This window comes from Salmo salar, chromosome ssa12 (genome assembly GCF_905237065.1).
Source record: "Salmo salar chromosome ssa12, Ssal_v3.1, whole genome shotgun sequence".
In the NCBI taxonomy this organism is placed as follows: Eukaryota; Metazoa; Chordata; class Actinopteri; order Salmoniformes; family Salmonidae; genus Salmo; species Salmo salar.
The window spans coordinates 82,317,943-82,331,621 of NC_059453.1; the positions used below are offsets into that span (position 1 = coordinate 82,317,943).

Below are 13,679 nucleotides of genomic sequence, written 5' to 3' on the forward strand. Positions count from 1 at the left end.
AATAAGTTAGAGCAATAACCATTTGAATTGATATCTTAATTTGAGGATATTGATGATTATACTCAATAGAATGTTATACTACTGTAATCTTATTCACAACTGCAATTCTGTCAAGAGCCACAAGATGGCAATGCAGGATACTAAACAAATGAAATGTACTGTGCTTACGGTCTCAAGACCTTCACCTGTTTTCACATCTTGCAGCATTTGTCTTCATCATGAAATTGCAGAGACAATGTGAATCGCACTGAGACATTTATTTATGTATGTTTTCCATTTAAACTGAATGCAAATACACCACCACACACTTGGGGAATGAAGAGCAAAAGGTTGAGGTGAATTGAAGGATGGAAGAGGAAGAGTGGAACGGATAGTGCTTCACGTGAGTATGGAATCAGCCACTCATAGTAGTTCTGTCCTATTAGGCCTTGTGTTTGTAATCTTTCTGCTCTTCAATGGATTTTAGTTCCAATTCTTATTATTCCTACCACTGAACAAGCGTGTCATAGCTTATCAATAGTATTGCCCAATCCTTATATGGGACATTAATGAGTAGGTAAAGAGACTCCAACCGGCCCACACCTTTGACAGTAAAGGTGAGGTCATCCAGGGCTCCAGAAGAGGCCGAGACCCCACCACATGGAGAGTGGATGGCTGAAATGTCAGTAGATCACATGTAGACAAAATAATAAATTCCATGGTTTCCAGTGGCGGTGAATCCAACAGTAAGGCACCCATTATCAGTATAACCATTGCACTGTATTAGACCGTACAAGTAGTCTGCAGTCTTAACATCGCACATTTGTTAATCCTCTATTATGAAATCAGCACAACTTCATCCCACTCTTCCAGTATATTTGTAATTATATGCACACATAGAAGTATTTATGTTCATTTGCATACAATATGACTCCCACCCTTTAAAACAGGACATCAGCTTTACAGAGCAACTTCTTTCTCAATGTCTATACAGCAAGTCATCATTTTGAGAGTTGTGTGTCCAATATAGCGACACCACACACTTCTAACAATATCGTTGCTGCCTATCACCGCAAGCAAGTGCCTAAACAACAATCCAGTGTCATTTGACCAGATAAAATGAAATAAAATATACAAAAGAACTGTTGAGACTGTCTGTTTCACAGAGACAACTCTACGGCAGGTAAGACAAAGTCCAAGGGATTCCCTCTGTTACTTCAGGGTGAAGTGAGAGTGGAGTAGTTTTGACAAGCACGGTGACAAAGCCACGGAGACTCCGTGTGGATGAGCTCAACTTCTAGTTTCAACTCCATCTTGGAACATTTTGGTAATACTTTTTATATGCATGACAGTTCACAGTTTTCTCCTTTAAGTAGACTGATAATGGATTACAATAGCATCAGGTGGCTACAGAGAGACAATTATTGCAAGTCTCACAAGCAGTTAGAAATTGACCGCTGTAATTAATTAATATTACATCGGAGATGATTAGCGCAGATCGACACTCCAAAAATGGTTATCCTCAGTTATGTTTCATAGTTAGTCCACATAGGGAACAATGCATAGTATGTAAATTCAACAGTTTGTTCCAGCATCGTTTTTTATTTCTCAAACTGATTGACTGGTGTATATTCAGCAGTTCAGCATAGCTTAAGAGGATATTATGCAGAGAGTATTTACGAACATGTACACGCTTAGAAAAAAGGTTCCGTCTAGAACCTAAAAGTGTTTTTTCGGCTGTCCCCATAAGAGAACCCTTTGAAGAACCCTTTTTGGTTTCAGGTAAGAACACTTTTGGTTCCAAGTAGAACCTTTTCGGGTTCCATGTAGAACCCTTTCAAAAGAGGGTTCTACATGGAACCCAGAAGGGTTCTACCTGGAAACAAAAAGGATGTTCCTATGGGGACAGCCGAAGAACCCTTTTTTCTAAGAGTGTATACAAGGTTAAGCCAGGCAGGGTTATGGAGGCATTGCTTGCTGTTCTGGAACAGAAAAGGGGTTCCAACTGTTCTGGTTCACCTCCTGTCTAACTACCCAAGAGGATGGAGTTTAGACTTAAACTTGTCACTTTAAGAATCCAGGCTGTCTGTGAGGGTACAGAAAAAGTAATCACACGCTTATACATTTTAGGGAAGGAAAAAACCCACATTCACCACCACTCTTATAAATACAAACGTAGAACTCATACAACATGACAAAGACAACTCAAGTAAGATTTTTTTTAAAACATATCCTCACATTTCATAAAATAATTTGAAACTTTAAATGAAAAGCGCTCATTTTGCTTTAAGACTCCTACTATGGCTTTGTCTCAAATGACAGCCTTTTCCCAGTAGAGTGTACTAATTTTGGCTAAAGTAGTGCACTACATGGTGAATAGGGCGTGATTTGACTTTTGCCCTACATGACCAGCGTTTTAGACTGAAATTATAACAGCAGGACGAAGGAAGGAGAACATGATGAGGAGAGTGGGGGGGGGGGGGGGATTCTGTTTGTTGTCAGCCGGAGAACGACAGTCAGAGCCTATAGAAGTAGTATACCCTGAATGCTAAGCGGAGTCCCAACTCATAGTCTCTTGATGTTGTAGAAGTGTCTGTCCACGTATTCCTTCAGTTGACTCTCCTATCGGTATAGTCCCATCAGCTTTGGTTGGCATGCAGTGTCTACACATTGCAGAAGTATATTCCACAGAATCGTTCAGATATAGATTTGTCTGAATGTTCTGCCATCTTGACCACTTCCTGTGGACATCTGTTCCTAGACAGCTCCGTATCGTATCGTTCATTACCTCAACTATGTAGAACCATGCATGTGAGTATGAGAAGCTAATCGATACATTTATTTTATTTATTTCTTAAACAAGCAAACACTGGACTTTAAATTGGATTCTTCTATTGTTACAAATGTTTAAAAAGCTAGTAAGACAGCTGTTTAATATATGTGTCACACTGGTGACAACAAGCGTTAAAGGCTAGCCATCCCCACTGGCCCCTGCAGAGCACCCCTCCCCCAACTCCCTCTCCTCACACTCCACTCACTCCATTCCCGATCCCCATGCTTCATGCATGATGTCAGCACTGAGCAGGCATCACCATGGTGACCATATATGAGAGCAATTTTGAAGGTTGGGCTATTATTGACTTCCTGGCGAATAAATTACCAGTAGTTACAGGTAAGTCAATGTGTTCTGGGGAAAAGTGGATCTGATTTAACTCAAGGTGGATTACATCCTCATCACTAATCATTTAATTGAACTACACTGATCAAGCGTGATGCACCGTTAACATGTCATTATGTTTGTACATGTACAGTCTGTCTGGGGGTGTAGAATCCCAGAACCACCATATTGATCTCTCACAGATCCCATGGCTAAACATGGGGCAACACATATTAGCCCTATTCCTGCCATATCCTTTACAAGTCAGACCTCTTGGGGAGATATAAACACTGCAGTCTATTTCTCAGATTTGTGAGAACGGTCATGTTCTAAAAATCCCAGGGAAAAGGACATTTCCCAGAGGAAGAGGGGTTGGGTGGGGTGGGGGGGGGGGGGGGGTCAGAGGCAGCGTCACAGTCGGTTTTGGTTAAAGGGACAGAAGAGGAGGCATATTGTGTTGTAGAGGAGACAGGGATTGTTTTAGGGAGCGCGGTCGGTCTGTTGTATACACTGTGGGCAGGTTGCTGTAGCCCTCTTGCGGCGTTGGCGTGGGGAGGGTCAGGGAAATGACGGGAGGATCAGGTAATTTCCTGTCCCCACTCCCAGGAACCACTATGAGCGATCAGGACTGAAACAAAGAGAAAGCAACAGACAGCTCTGTGAAACAGACTGAAACAAGATATTTTTAATAACATGACATATCTAAAGCCAACTAATAGCCTATATAACAAAACAAACAAACAAACAAACAAAGCACACACACACACACACACACACACACACACACACACACACACACACACACACACACACACACACACACACACACACACACACACACACACACACACACACACACACACACACACACACACACACACACACACACACACAGAGATGTTGAATTGCATTGAATTCTACTTACTTTACCGTTGGTCCTTTTGAAGGTATGAATGAGAGACAATATATCCACAGGAAAGTATAATTACATCTACTTTTCAAAGTGCTGGTAGTGCGTTCAGATTTCAAATCACCTGAAGCGGGTGCAGAAGATGCATGCATACTTGCCTAGCTAGTCCACGTGTTTACATGGTCCTGCACATGCTTCAGGTGATAGGAATCTGAACACATTACCAACGCTTTGAAAAGTTGGTGAAGTAAGTTAAAATATGTTATTCAAGATTCTGGCTTGTAGAGGTCGTGAGAGGAAACTTTCAAATGCTAATTTCAAATGCTGAATCAAATGCTAATTTCTGCCTAACGTAGAATTTAATGTAATTCAACATAGGGTTTCCAGGCAAACACACACATACAGTACAGACACAAACACACACTCTCTAAATCACTATCTCTACTTATTGAGGCAATATACTATGGTGTCATGACAGTGATGTTTACATGCAGCTCTGTACGTACCTCAGATGTCCTATGTTGCTCCTCATTGGGAGACTCTGTTTCCCTGACAACCACTGCTTTTGTCACCAGCATGTCAGGGTGTTGCTGCTTGGCCTCCTGTATCGCCATCGCAAGGGCCTGTGTGACAAAGGTCACAGTTCACATTAATGGACAATATTAATTTGCAATCAACAATATTAGTGTATTTGAGTGTCATGAAAGACTCCTTACAATGTATTATAGCAGTATTATATCTCAGTAATGGCTTGCAAACTATTACAGACTACAAAGGGAAGCACAGGGGAGAGCTGCCCAGTTACACGAGCCTACCAGACGAGCTAAATTACTTCTATGCTCGTTTCGAGGCAAGTAACACTGAAACACGCATGAGAGCATTAGCTGTTCCGGACAACTGTGTGATCATGACCTCTCTGCAGCCGATGTGAGTAAGACCTTTAAACAGGTCAACATTCACAAGGCCGCAGGGCCAGACAGATTACCAGGACGTGTACACTGAGCATGAGCTGACCAATTGGCAAGTGTCTTCACTGACATTTTCAACCTCTCCCTGTCCGAGTCTGTAAAACCAACATGTTTCAAGCAGACCAACATAGTCCCTGTGCCCAAGAACACTAAGGTAACCTGCATAAATGACTACCGACTCATAGCACTCAAAGCGATGAAGAGCTTTGAAAAGCTGGTCATGGCTTACATCAACACCATTATCCCAGAAACCCTAGCCCCACACACGTTTGCATACTGCCCTAACAGATCCACAGATGATGCAATCTCTATTGCACTCCACACTGCCATTTCACACCTGGACAAAGGGAACACATATGTGAGAATGCCATTCACTGACTACAGCTCAGCATTCAACACCATAGTGCCCTCAAAGCTCATCACTAAGCTAAGGACCCTGGAACTAAACACCTCCCTCTGCAACTGGATCCTGGACTTCCTGATGGGCAGCCCCCAGGTGGTAAGGGTAGGTAACAATACTTCTGCCACGCTGATCCTCAACACGGGGGCCCATCAGGGGTGCGTGCTCAGTCCCTTGCTGTACTCCTTGTTCATTCATGACTGCACGGCCAGGCACGACTCCAACACCATCATTAAGTGTGCCGATGACACAACAGTGATAGGCCTGATCATCGACAACAACGAGACAGCCTATAGGGAGGAGGTGCTGGTGTGGTGCCAGGACAACAACCTCTCCTTCAACGTGATCAAGACAAATTAAATGATTTGGACTACAGGAAAAGGAGGACCGAGCACGCCCCCATTCTCATCGACGGGGCTGTAGTGGAGCAGGTTGTGGGCTTCAAGTTCCTTGGTGTCCACATCACAAACAAACTAATTAAAAAAAAGAGGGCACAACAAAACCTATTCCCCTCAGGAGACTGAAAAGCTTTGGCATGGGTCCTCAGATCCTCAAAAGGTGCACCATCGAGAGCATCCTGACTGGTTGCATCACTGCCTGGTAAGGCAACTACTCGGCCTCCAACTGCAAGGCACTACAGAGGGTAGTGTGTACGGCCCAGTACATCACTGGGGCCAAGCTTCCTGCCATCCAGGACCTCTATACCAGGCAGAGTTAGAGGAAGATCCTTAAAATTGTCATAGACTGCAGCCACCCTAGTCATAGACTGTGCTTTCAACTACCGCATGGCAAGCAGTACCGGAGCACCAAGTCTAGGTCCAAGAGACTTCGAAACAGCTTCTACCCCCAAGCCATAAGTCTCCTGAACATCTAATCAAATGCCTACCCAGACTATTTGCATTGCCTGCCCCCCCCCCCCCACACACACAATTTTACACTGCTGCTACTCTCTGTTATTATCTATGCATAGTCACTTTAATAACTCTACCTACAGTTGAAGTCGGAAGTTTACATACACTTTGGTTGGAGTCATTAAAACTCGTTTTTCAACCACTCCACAAATTTCTTGTAAAACAAACTATAGTTTTGGCAAGTCGGTTAGGACATCTACTTTGACACAAGTAATTTTTCCAATAATTGTTTACAGACAGATTATTTCACTTACAATTCACTGTATCACAATTCCAGTGGGTCAGAAGTTTACATACACTTAGTTGACTGTGCCTTTAAAACACTTGGAAAATTCCCAAAAATTATGTAATGGCTTTAGAAGCTTCTGATAGGCTAATTGACATCATTTGAGTCAATTGGAGGTGTACCTGTGGATGTATTTCAAGACCTACCTTCAAACTCAGTGCCTCTTTGCTTGAAATCATGGGAAAAACTAAAGAAATCAGCCAAGACCTCATTAAAAAATTATAGACCTCCACAAGTCTGGTTCATCCTTGGGAGCAATTTCCAAACACCTGAAGGTATCACATTCATCTGTACAAACAATAGTACGCAAGTATAAACACCATGCGACCACGCAGCCGTCATACCGCTCAGGAAGGAGACGCGTTCTGTCTCCTAGAGATGAACGTACTTTGGTGCGAAAAGTGCAAATCAATCCCAGAACAACAGCTAAGGACCTTGTGAAGATGCTGGAGGAAACAGGTACAAAAGTATCTATATCCATAGTAAAACGAGTTCTATATCGACATAACCTGAAAGGCGAGGAAGAAGCAAGGAAGAAGCCACTGCTCCAAAACTGCCATAAAAAAAGCCAGACTACGGTTTGCAACTGCACATGGGGACAAAGATCATACATTTTTGGTCAAGGCTACCCGAAACGTTTGACCCAAGTTAAACAATTTAAAGGCAATGCAACCAAATACTAATTGAGTGTATGTAAACTTCTGACCCACTAGGAATGTGATGAAAGAAATAAAAGCTTAAATAAATCATTCTCTCTACTATTATTCTGACATTTCACATTCTTAAAATAAAATGGTGGTCCTAACTGACCTAAGACAAGGAAATTTTACTAGGATTAAATGTCAGGAATTGTGAAAAACTGAGTTTAAATGTATTTGGCTAAGGTGTATGTAAACTTCCGACTTCAACTATACATGTACATACTACCTCAATTACCTTGACTAACCGGTGCCCCCGCACATTGACTCTGTACCAGTACCCCCTGTATATAGCCTCGCTATTGTTATTTTACTGCTGCTCTAAATTATTTGTTACTTTTATTTCTTATTCTTATTTTTTGTAGGAATTTTTTTAACTGCATTGTTGGTTGAGGGCTTGTAAGTAAGCATTTCACTGTATGGTGAAACACCTGTTGTATTTGGCGCATGTGACAAATAACATTTGATTTGATTTTGACTCACCTGATGTTGGTCCACGTCATCATCTCCTGTGATGATGATTCTTTTCTCAATCCTGGTCTCGGAGTAGCCACCTTTCACTGTCTAAAACACAACACACACATGTCCATTCAACAACAGCTCAACAACAATCTACAGATCAGATAATTCATGTGACCTTTCACAGCTCAATAATGTATAAATAGACTATTAAAGTTGCACTATGCTGAAATTGCTCTGCCATTGGTTGCTAAAACTCTAATAGTTCGCTCAATTTCAGTTTATGTGACAAAATATGCTCGTATAGTGTAGAGAATCATTGTACAATCTAAACCACTGTGACACACAGTACCAGTCAAAAGTTTGGACACACCTACTCATTCAAGGGATTTTCTTTATTTTTACAAATATCTACATTGTAGAATAATAGTGAAGACATCAAAACCATGAATTAACACATATGGAATCATGTAGTAACCAAAAAAGTGTTAAACAAATCAAAATATGTTTTACATTTAAGATTCTTCAAAGGCAAACCTTTTGCCTTGATGAGAGCTTTGCACACTCTTGGCATTCTCTCAACCAGCTTCATGAGATAGTCACCTGGAATACATTCCAATGAACAGGTGTGCCTTGTTAAAAGTTAATTTGTGAAATTTCTTTCCTTCTTAATTCGCTTCAGCCAATCAGTTGTGTTGTGACAAGGTAGGGGTGGTATACAGAAGATAGCCCTATTTTGGTAAAAGACCAAGTCCATATTATGGCAAGAACAGCTCAAATAAGCAAAGAGAAACGACAGTCCATCCTTACGTTAAGACATGAAGGTCAGTCAATGCGGAAAATGTCAAGAACTTTTAAAGTTTCTTCAAGTGCAGTCGCAAAAACCATCAAGCGCTATGATGAAACTGGCTCTCATGAGGACCACCACAGGAAAGGAAGACCCAAAGTTACCTCTGCTGCAGAGGATAAATTCATTAGAATTACCAGCCTTAAGAAATTGGCAATTAACTGCACCTCAGATTGCAGCCTAAATAAATGCTTCACAGAGTTCAAGTAACACACACATCTCAACATCAACTGTTTAGAGGAGACTGCGGGAATCAGGCCTTCATGGTTGAATTGCTGCAAATAAACCAGCCCTAAAGGACACCAATAAGAAGAAGAGACTTGCTTGGGCCAAGAAACACAAGCAATGGGCATTAGACCGGTGGAGATCTGTCCTTTGGTCTGATGAGTCCAAATTTGACATTTTTTGTTCCAACCGCCGTGTCTTTGTGAGACGCAGAGTAGGTGAACGGATGATCTCTGCATGTGTGGTTCCCACCGTGAAGCATGGAGGAGGAGGTGTGATGGTGTGGGGGTGCTTTGCTGGTGACGCTGTCAGTGATTTATTTAGACTTCACGGCACACTTAACCAACATGGCTACCACAGCATTCTGCAGCGATACGCCATCCCATCTGGTTTGCACTTAGTGGGACTATCATTTGCTTTTCAACAGGATAATGACCCAGAACACACCTCCAGGCTGTGTAAGGGCTATTTGACCAAAAAGGAGAGCAATAGAGCGCTGCATCAGATGACCTGGCCTCCACAATCACCCGACCTCAACCCAATTGAGATGGTTTGGGATGAGTTGGACCGCAGAGTGAAGGAAAAGCAGCCAACAAGTGTTCAGCATATGTGGGAACTCCTTCAAGACTGTTGGTTAAAGCATTCCTCATGAAGCTGGTTGAGAGAATGACAAGAGTGTGCAAAGCTGTCATCAAGGCAAAGGGTGGCTACTTTGAAGAATCTAAAATATATTTGCATTTGTTTAACACTTTTTTGGTTACTACACGATTCCATATGTTATTTCATAGTTTTGATGTCTTCACTATTATTCTACAATGTAGAAAATAGTCAAAGTAAAGAAAAACCCTTGAATGAGTAGGTGTGTTCAATCTTTTGGCTAGTACTGTATTTTATCCATAACCAAAAATATTGTATTTCCAGCTGTTTGAAGCTGATGCACAAAACCAAAAGTAAAAGACATAAAAACAAAACATGAGAAAGGGAAGCATAGAAATAGCGCACATAGAACAGATCTACAGCATCTTAGACATATCTTTACAGTTGAAGTCGGAAGTTTACATACACCTTAGCTAAATACATTTAAACTCTGTTTTTCGCAATTCCTAACATTTAATCCTAGTAACAATTCCTTGTCGTAGGTCAGTTAGGATCACCACTTTATTTTAAGAATGTGAAATGTCAGAATAATAGTAGAGAGAATGATTTATTTCAGATTTTATTTCTTTCATCACATTCCCAGTGGGTCAGAAGTTTGCATACACTTAATTAGTATTTGGTAGCATTGCCTTTAAATTGTTTAACTTGGGTCAAACGTTTTGGGTAGCCTTCCACAAGCTTCCCACAATACGTTGGGTGAATTTTGGCCCATTCCTCCTGACAGAGCTGGTGTAACGGAGTCAGCTCCTTGCTCGCACACACTTTTTCAGTTCTGCCCACAAATATTCTATAGGATTGAGGTCAGGGCTTTGTGATGGCCACTCCAATACCTTGACTTTGTTGTCCTTAAGCCATTTTTTGCCACAACTTTGGAAGTATGCTTGGTATCATTGTCCATTTAGAAGACCCATTGGCAACCAAGCTTTAACTTCCTGACTGATGTCTTAATATGTTGCTTCAATATATCCACATAATTTTCTTCCCTCATGATGCCATCTATTTTGTGAAGTGCACAAGTCCCTCCTGCAGCAAAGCACCCCCCAGAACATGATGCTGCCACCACCGTGCTTCACGGTTGGGATGGTGTTCTTCGGCTTACAAGCCTCCCCCTTCTTCCTCCAAACATAATGATGGTCATTATGGCCAAACAGTTCTATTTTTGTTTCATCAGACCAGAGGACATTTCTCCAAAAAGTACAATCTTTGTCCCCATGCACAGTTGCAAACCGTCTTCTGGCTTTTTTATGGCGGTCCTTGCTGAGCAGCCTTTCAGGTTATGTCGATATTGGACTCGATTTACTGTGGATATAGATACTTTTGTACCCGTTTCCTCCAGCATCTTCACAAGGTCGTTTGCTGTTGTTCCGGGATTGATTTGCACTTTTCGCACCAGAGTACGTTCATCTCTAGGAGACAGAACGCGTCTCCTTCCTGAGCGGTATGACGGCTGCGTGGTCCCATGGTGTTTATACTTGCGTACTATTGTTTGTTCAGATGAACGTGGTACCTTCAGGCATTTGGAAATTGCTCCCAAGGATGAATCAGACTTGTGGAGGTCTACAATTCTTTTTCTGAGGTCTTGGCTGATTTCTTTTGATTTTCCCATGATGTCAATTAAAGAGGCACTGAATTTGAAGGTGGGCCTTGAAATACATCCACAGGTACACCTCCAATTGACTCAAATGATGTCAATTAGCCTATCAGAAGCGTCTAAAGCCATGACATCATTTTCTGGAATTTTCCAAGCCATTTAAAGGCACAGTCAACTTAGTGTATGTAAACTTCTGACCCACTGGAATTGTGATACAGTGAATTGTAAGTGAAATAATCTGTCTGTAAACAATTGTTGGAAAAATTACTTGTGTCATGCACAAAGTAGATGTCCTAACCGACTTGCCAAAATTATCAAGAAATTTGTGGAGTGGTTGAAAAACTAGTTTTAATGACTCCAACCTAAGTGTATGTAAACTTCCGACTTCAACTGTAAGTAGAATGATAGATCTATAACTCACATTTCTATGTGAATTTGGTTGCCCCAAAAGTTACATATTGCCACTTTCAGTAGTGTCAAGTCCCATCACCAATTATTTTATATTTTTAAAGGGCGGAAATGAGACAGGAGGGGTTACCTTGGTAACTTGAGTTGTGGTTGCCGAGGTGACGTTGTCAGTGGTGACATTCAGGGCGGACTCTACAGCCTCTCTCCCCAGGGTGCCTGCCTTCACCTGCAGCATTGTCATTAGGAGGAAGAAGGGTCACTTTCATTATAAGCACAGATGCTTCAAACACTGACACACACACACATTTTGGGGGGACAGAGTTACCATGGGCTGAGCTCCATCATCTTACTGGTCCAAAGAGGAGTAGAATAGAAAGGATATGAGTACAAACCCCAAACACTAACCTTAAAACGGTAGTACATTGTACTTACAGCAGTAACCATTGCCCTAACCCTAGCCAAAACCCTAACGCTAACCCGGCCTAACCCTATCTTCATGTCTACAACCTAGCTCAACACTAACCTTAGTCATAACTCTAATCTTAGATTATATTCGATATTTCTTTAATGTCTGATTTACACAGATATTTGCTTCACGTACAACAAAATACACTGCAATACAGTGAGAGACATGGCATAGGCCAGATATAACACTAAACATACAAACCTTGGTATAACCTAACCCTAGCTTTATGTTCAACCCTGGCTAAACCCTTACCCCTCCAAATAGGGCTCCTCACATCTGAATTCCCAATTTAATGCAGGCACAGACACAGACACACACAAACTATGTTGCTGGTTCTAGTCCAGCCAAAATACAACTGAATCTTTTCCCACCTCTCTCTCAATAAATCAACAGCTACATTGGGGCCATGCAGTGCTCTGCCATATAGTCAGTCTATTGGGGGGGGGGGGGTAAACTAGGTACTTACAGGGGAGCAATTCTCTTTACTAGGGAGAGGATCCTCCTTCCTACTGCCAACTCCCTGGTTCTGGTTCTGGGATGAAGAGAGGGAGGAGAAGAAACGTCACATGGATGAAGGGATGAAGTCATCATGTTCATGCAGATTAAACTGATCAGGTAGAAGAGCAATGTGTCCATATGGGGACATACAGTCCTCAAGCCTGACCGTAGGGAATCAGAAGCAAGTTATTAGGATGAACCTATAAGCCAAGTTATAAACCAATAGGCAGCCAAGCAAAAGTGTAGCATAACCACTTACATTTAACATTTTAGTCATTTAGCAGACGCTCTTGTACAGAGCGATTTACAGGAGCAATTCGAGTTATGTACCTTGCTCAAGGGCACAACGACAGATTCCTGACCTAGTCGGCTTGGGAAATTGGTTACTGGCACAACGTTCTTAACCGATAGGCTACCTGCCGCCCTACAGAAGTATGGTATCAACAGGGTTATGTACCAACTAGTGAAGTTCAACTCAACAGATCCTCCTGTCATTATCAAAACAGCATGTTTGTTGGCACTGTGATACAAATTGGAGTTAACTGAAACATTAAAGTGGCAATCAGCAGTTGAACAATACCAAAGTGTTCTGCCTTGGTTCTGTTTCGGTAAAAAGCTGATGGATGGAGCTGGAGAAATGTAACCACTCTCAAATCCATAGACAGAGCATTGGATGCATGATATGAACATGATCGTTTTAACCATGTTTTGAGGCTATATAGTGTTTGTTTACATTTACTTTATTTACCAATATTGTAGTAAAACAATCTTATATTTTGGGTTCTGGTGGGGTGCGACAGTTGAACTAAGCTCATGAGGCATTTATAAGTTACATTCTTCATGAATCAATGGGTACATATCATTCATTTATAAGTTACATTCTTCATGAATCAATGGGTACATATCATTCATTTATAAGTTAGATTCTTCATGAATCAATGGGTACATATCATTCATTTACAAGTTACATTATTCATGAATCAATGGGTACATATCATTAATTTACAAGTTACATTCTTCATGAATCAATGGGTACATATCATTCATTTATAAGTTACATTCTTCATGAATCAATAGGTACATATCATTCATTTACAAGTCCAAAAATGTATGTAGCAACTGCAGGTTGCCTCTTTAAGTGTCATAGACAACACAAGCCAATTATAGGGTAGCAGTACGATATAAACTAAAGAGCTCTGCATGGTTGAGAAGGCAGGAG

At 41.5% G+C, this 13,679-nt stretch overlaps 1 protein-coding gene across 4 annotated transcripts in view; it reads right to left on the reverse strand.

Annotated features, from left to right (window-relative positions):
* Positions 1-238: 238 nt before the first annotated feature.
* Positions 239-13,679, reverse strand: part of LOC106565726 (band 4.1-like protein 1) — a 199,305-nt gene continuing 185,864 nt past the window's right edge. For all 4 annotated transcript variants that reach the window (XM_045691842.1, XM_045691843.1, XM_045691841.1 and 1 more), the window contains 5 exons: positions 12,429-12,494; positions 11,627-11,722; positions 7,793-7,873; positions 4,553-4,669; positions 239-3,764 (listed from right to left, as the gene is read on the reverse strand). In XM_045691842.1, the coding sequence (XP_045547798.1) occupies positions 3,759-3,764; positions 4,553-4,669; positions 7,793-7,873; positions 11,627-11,722; positions 12,429-12,494 (366 nt within the window). In that variant the 3' untranslated portion in view covers positions 239-3,758. The remainder of the gene's footprint in view (positions 3,765-4,552; positions 4,670-7,792; positions 7,874-11,626; positions 11,723-12,428; positions 12,495-13,679) is intronic.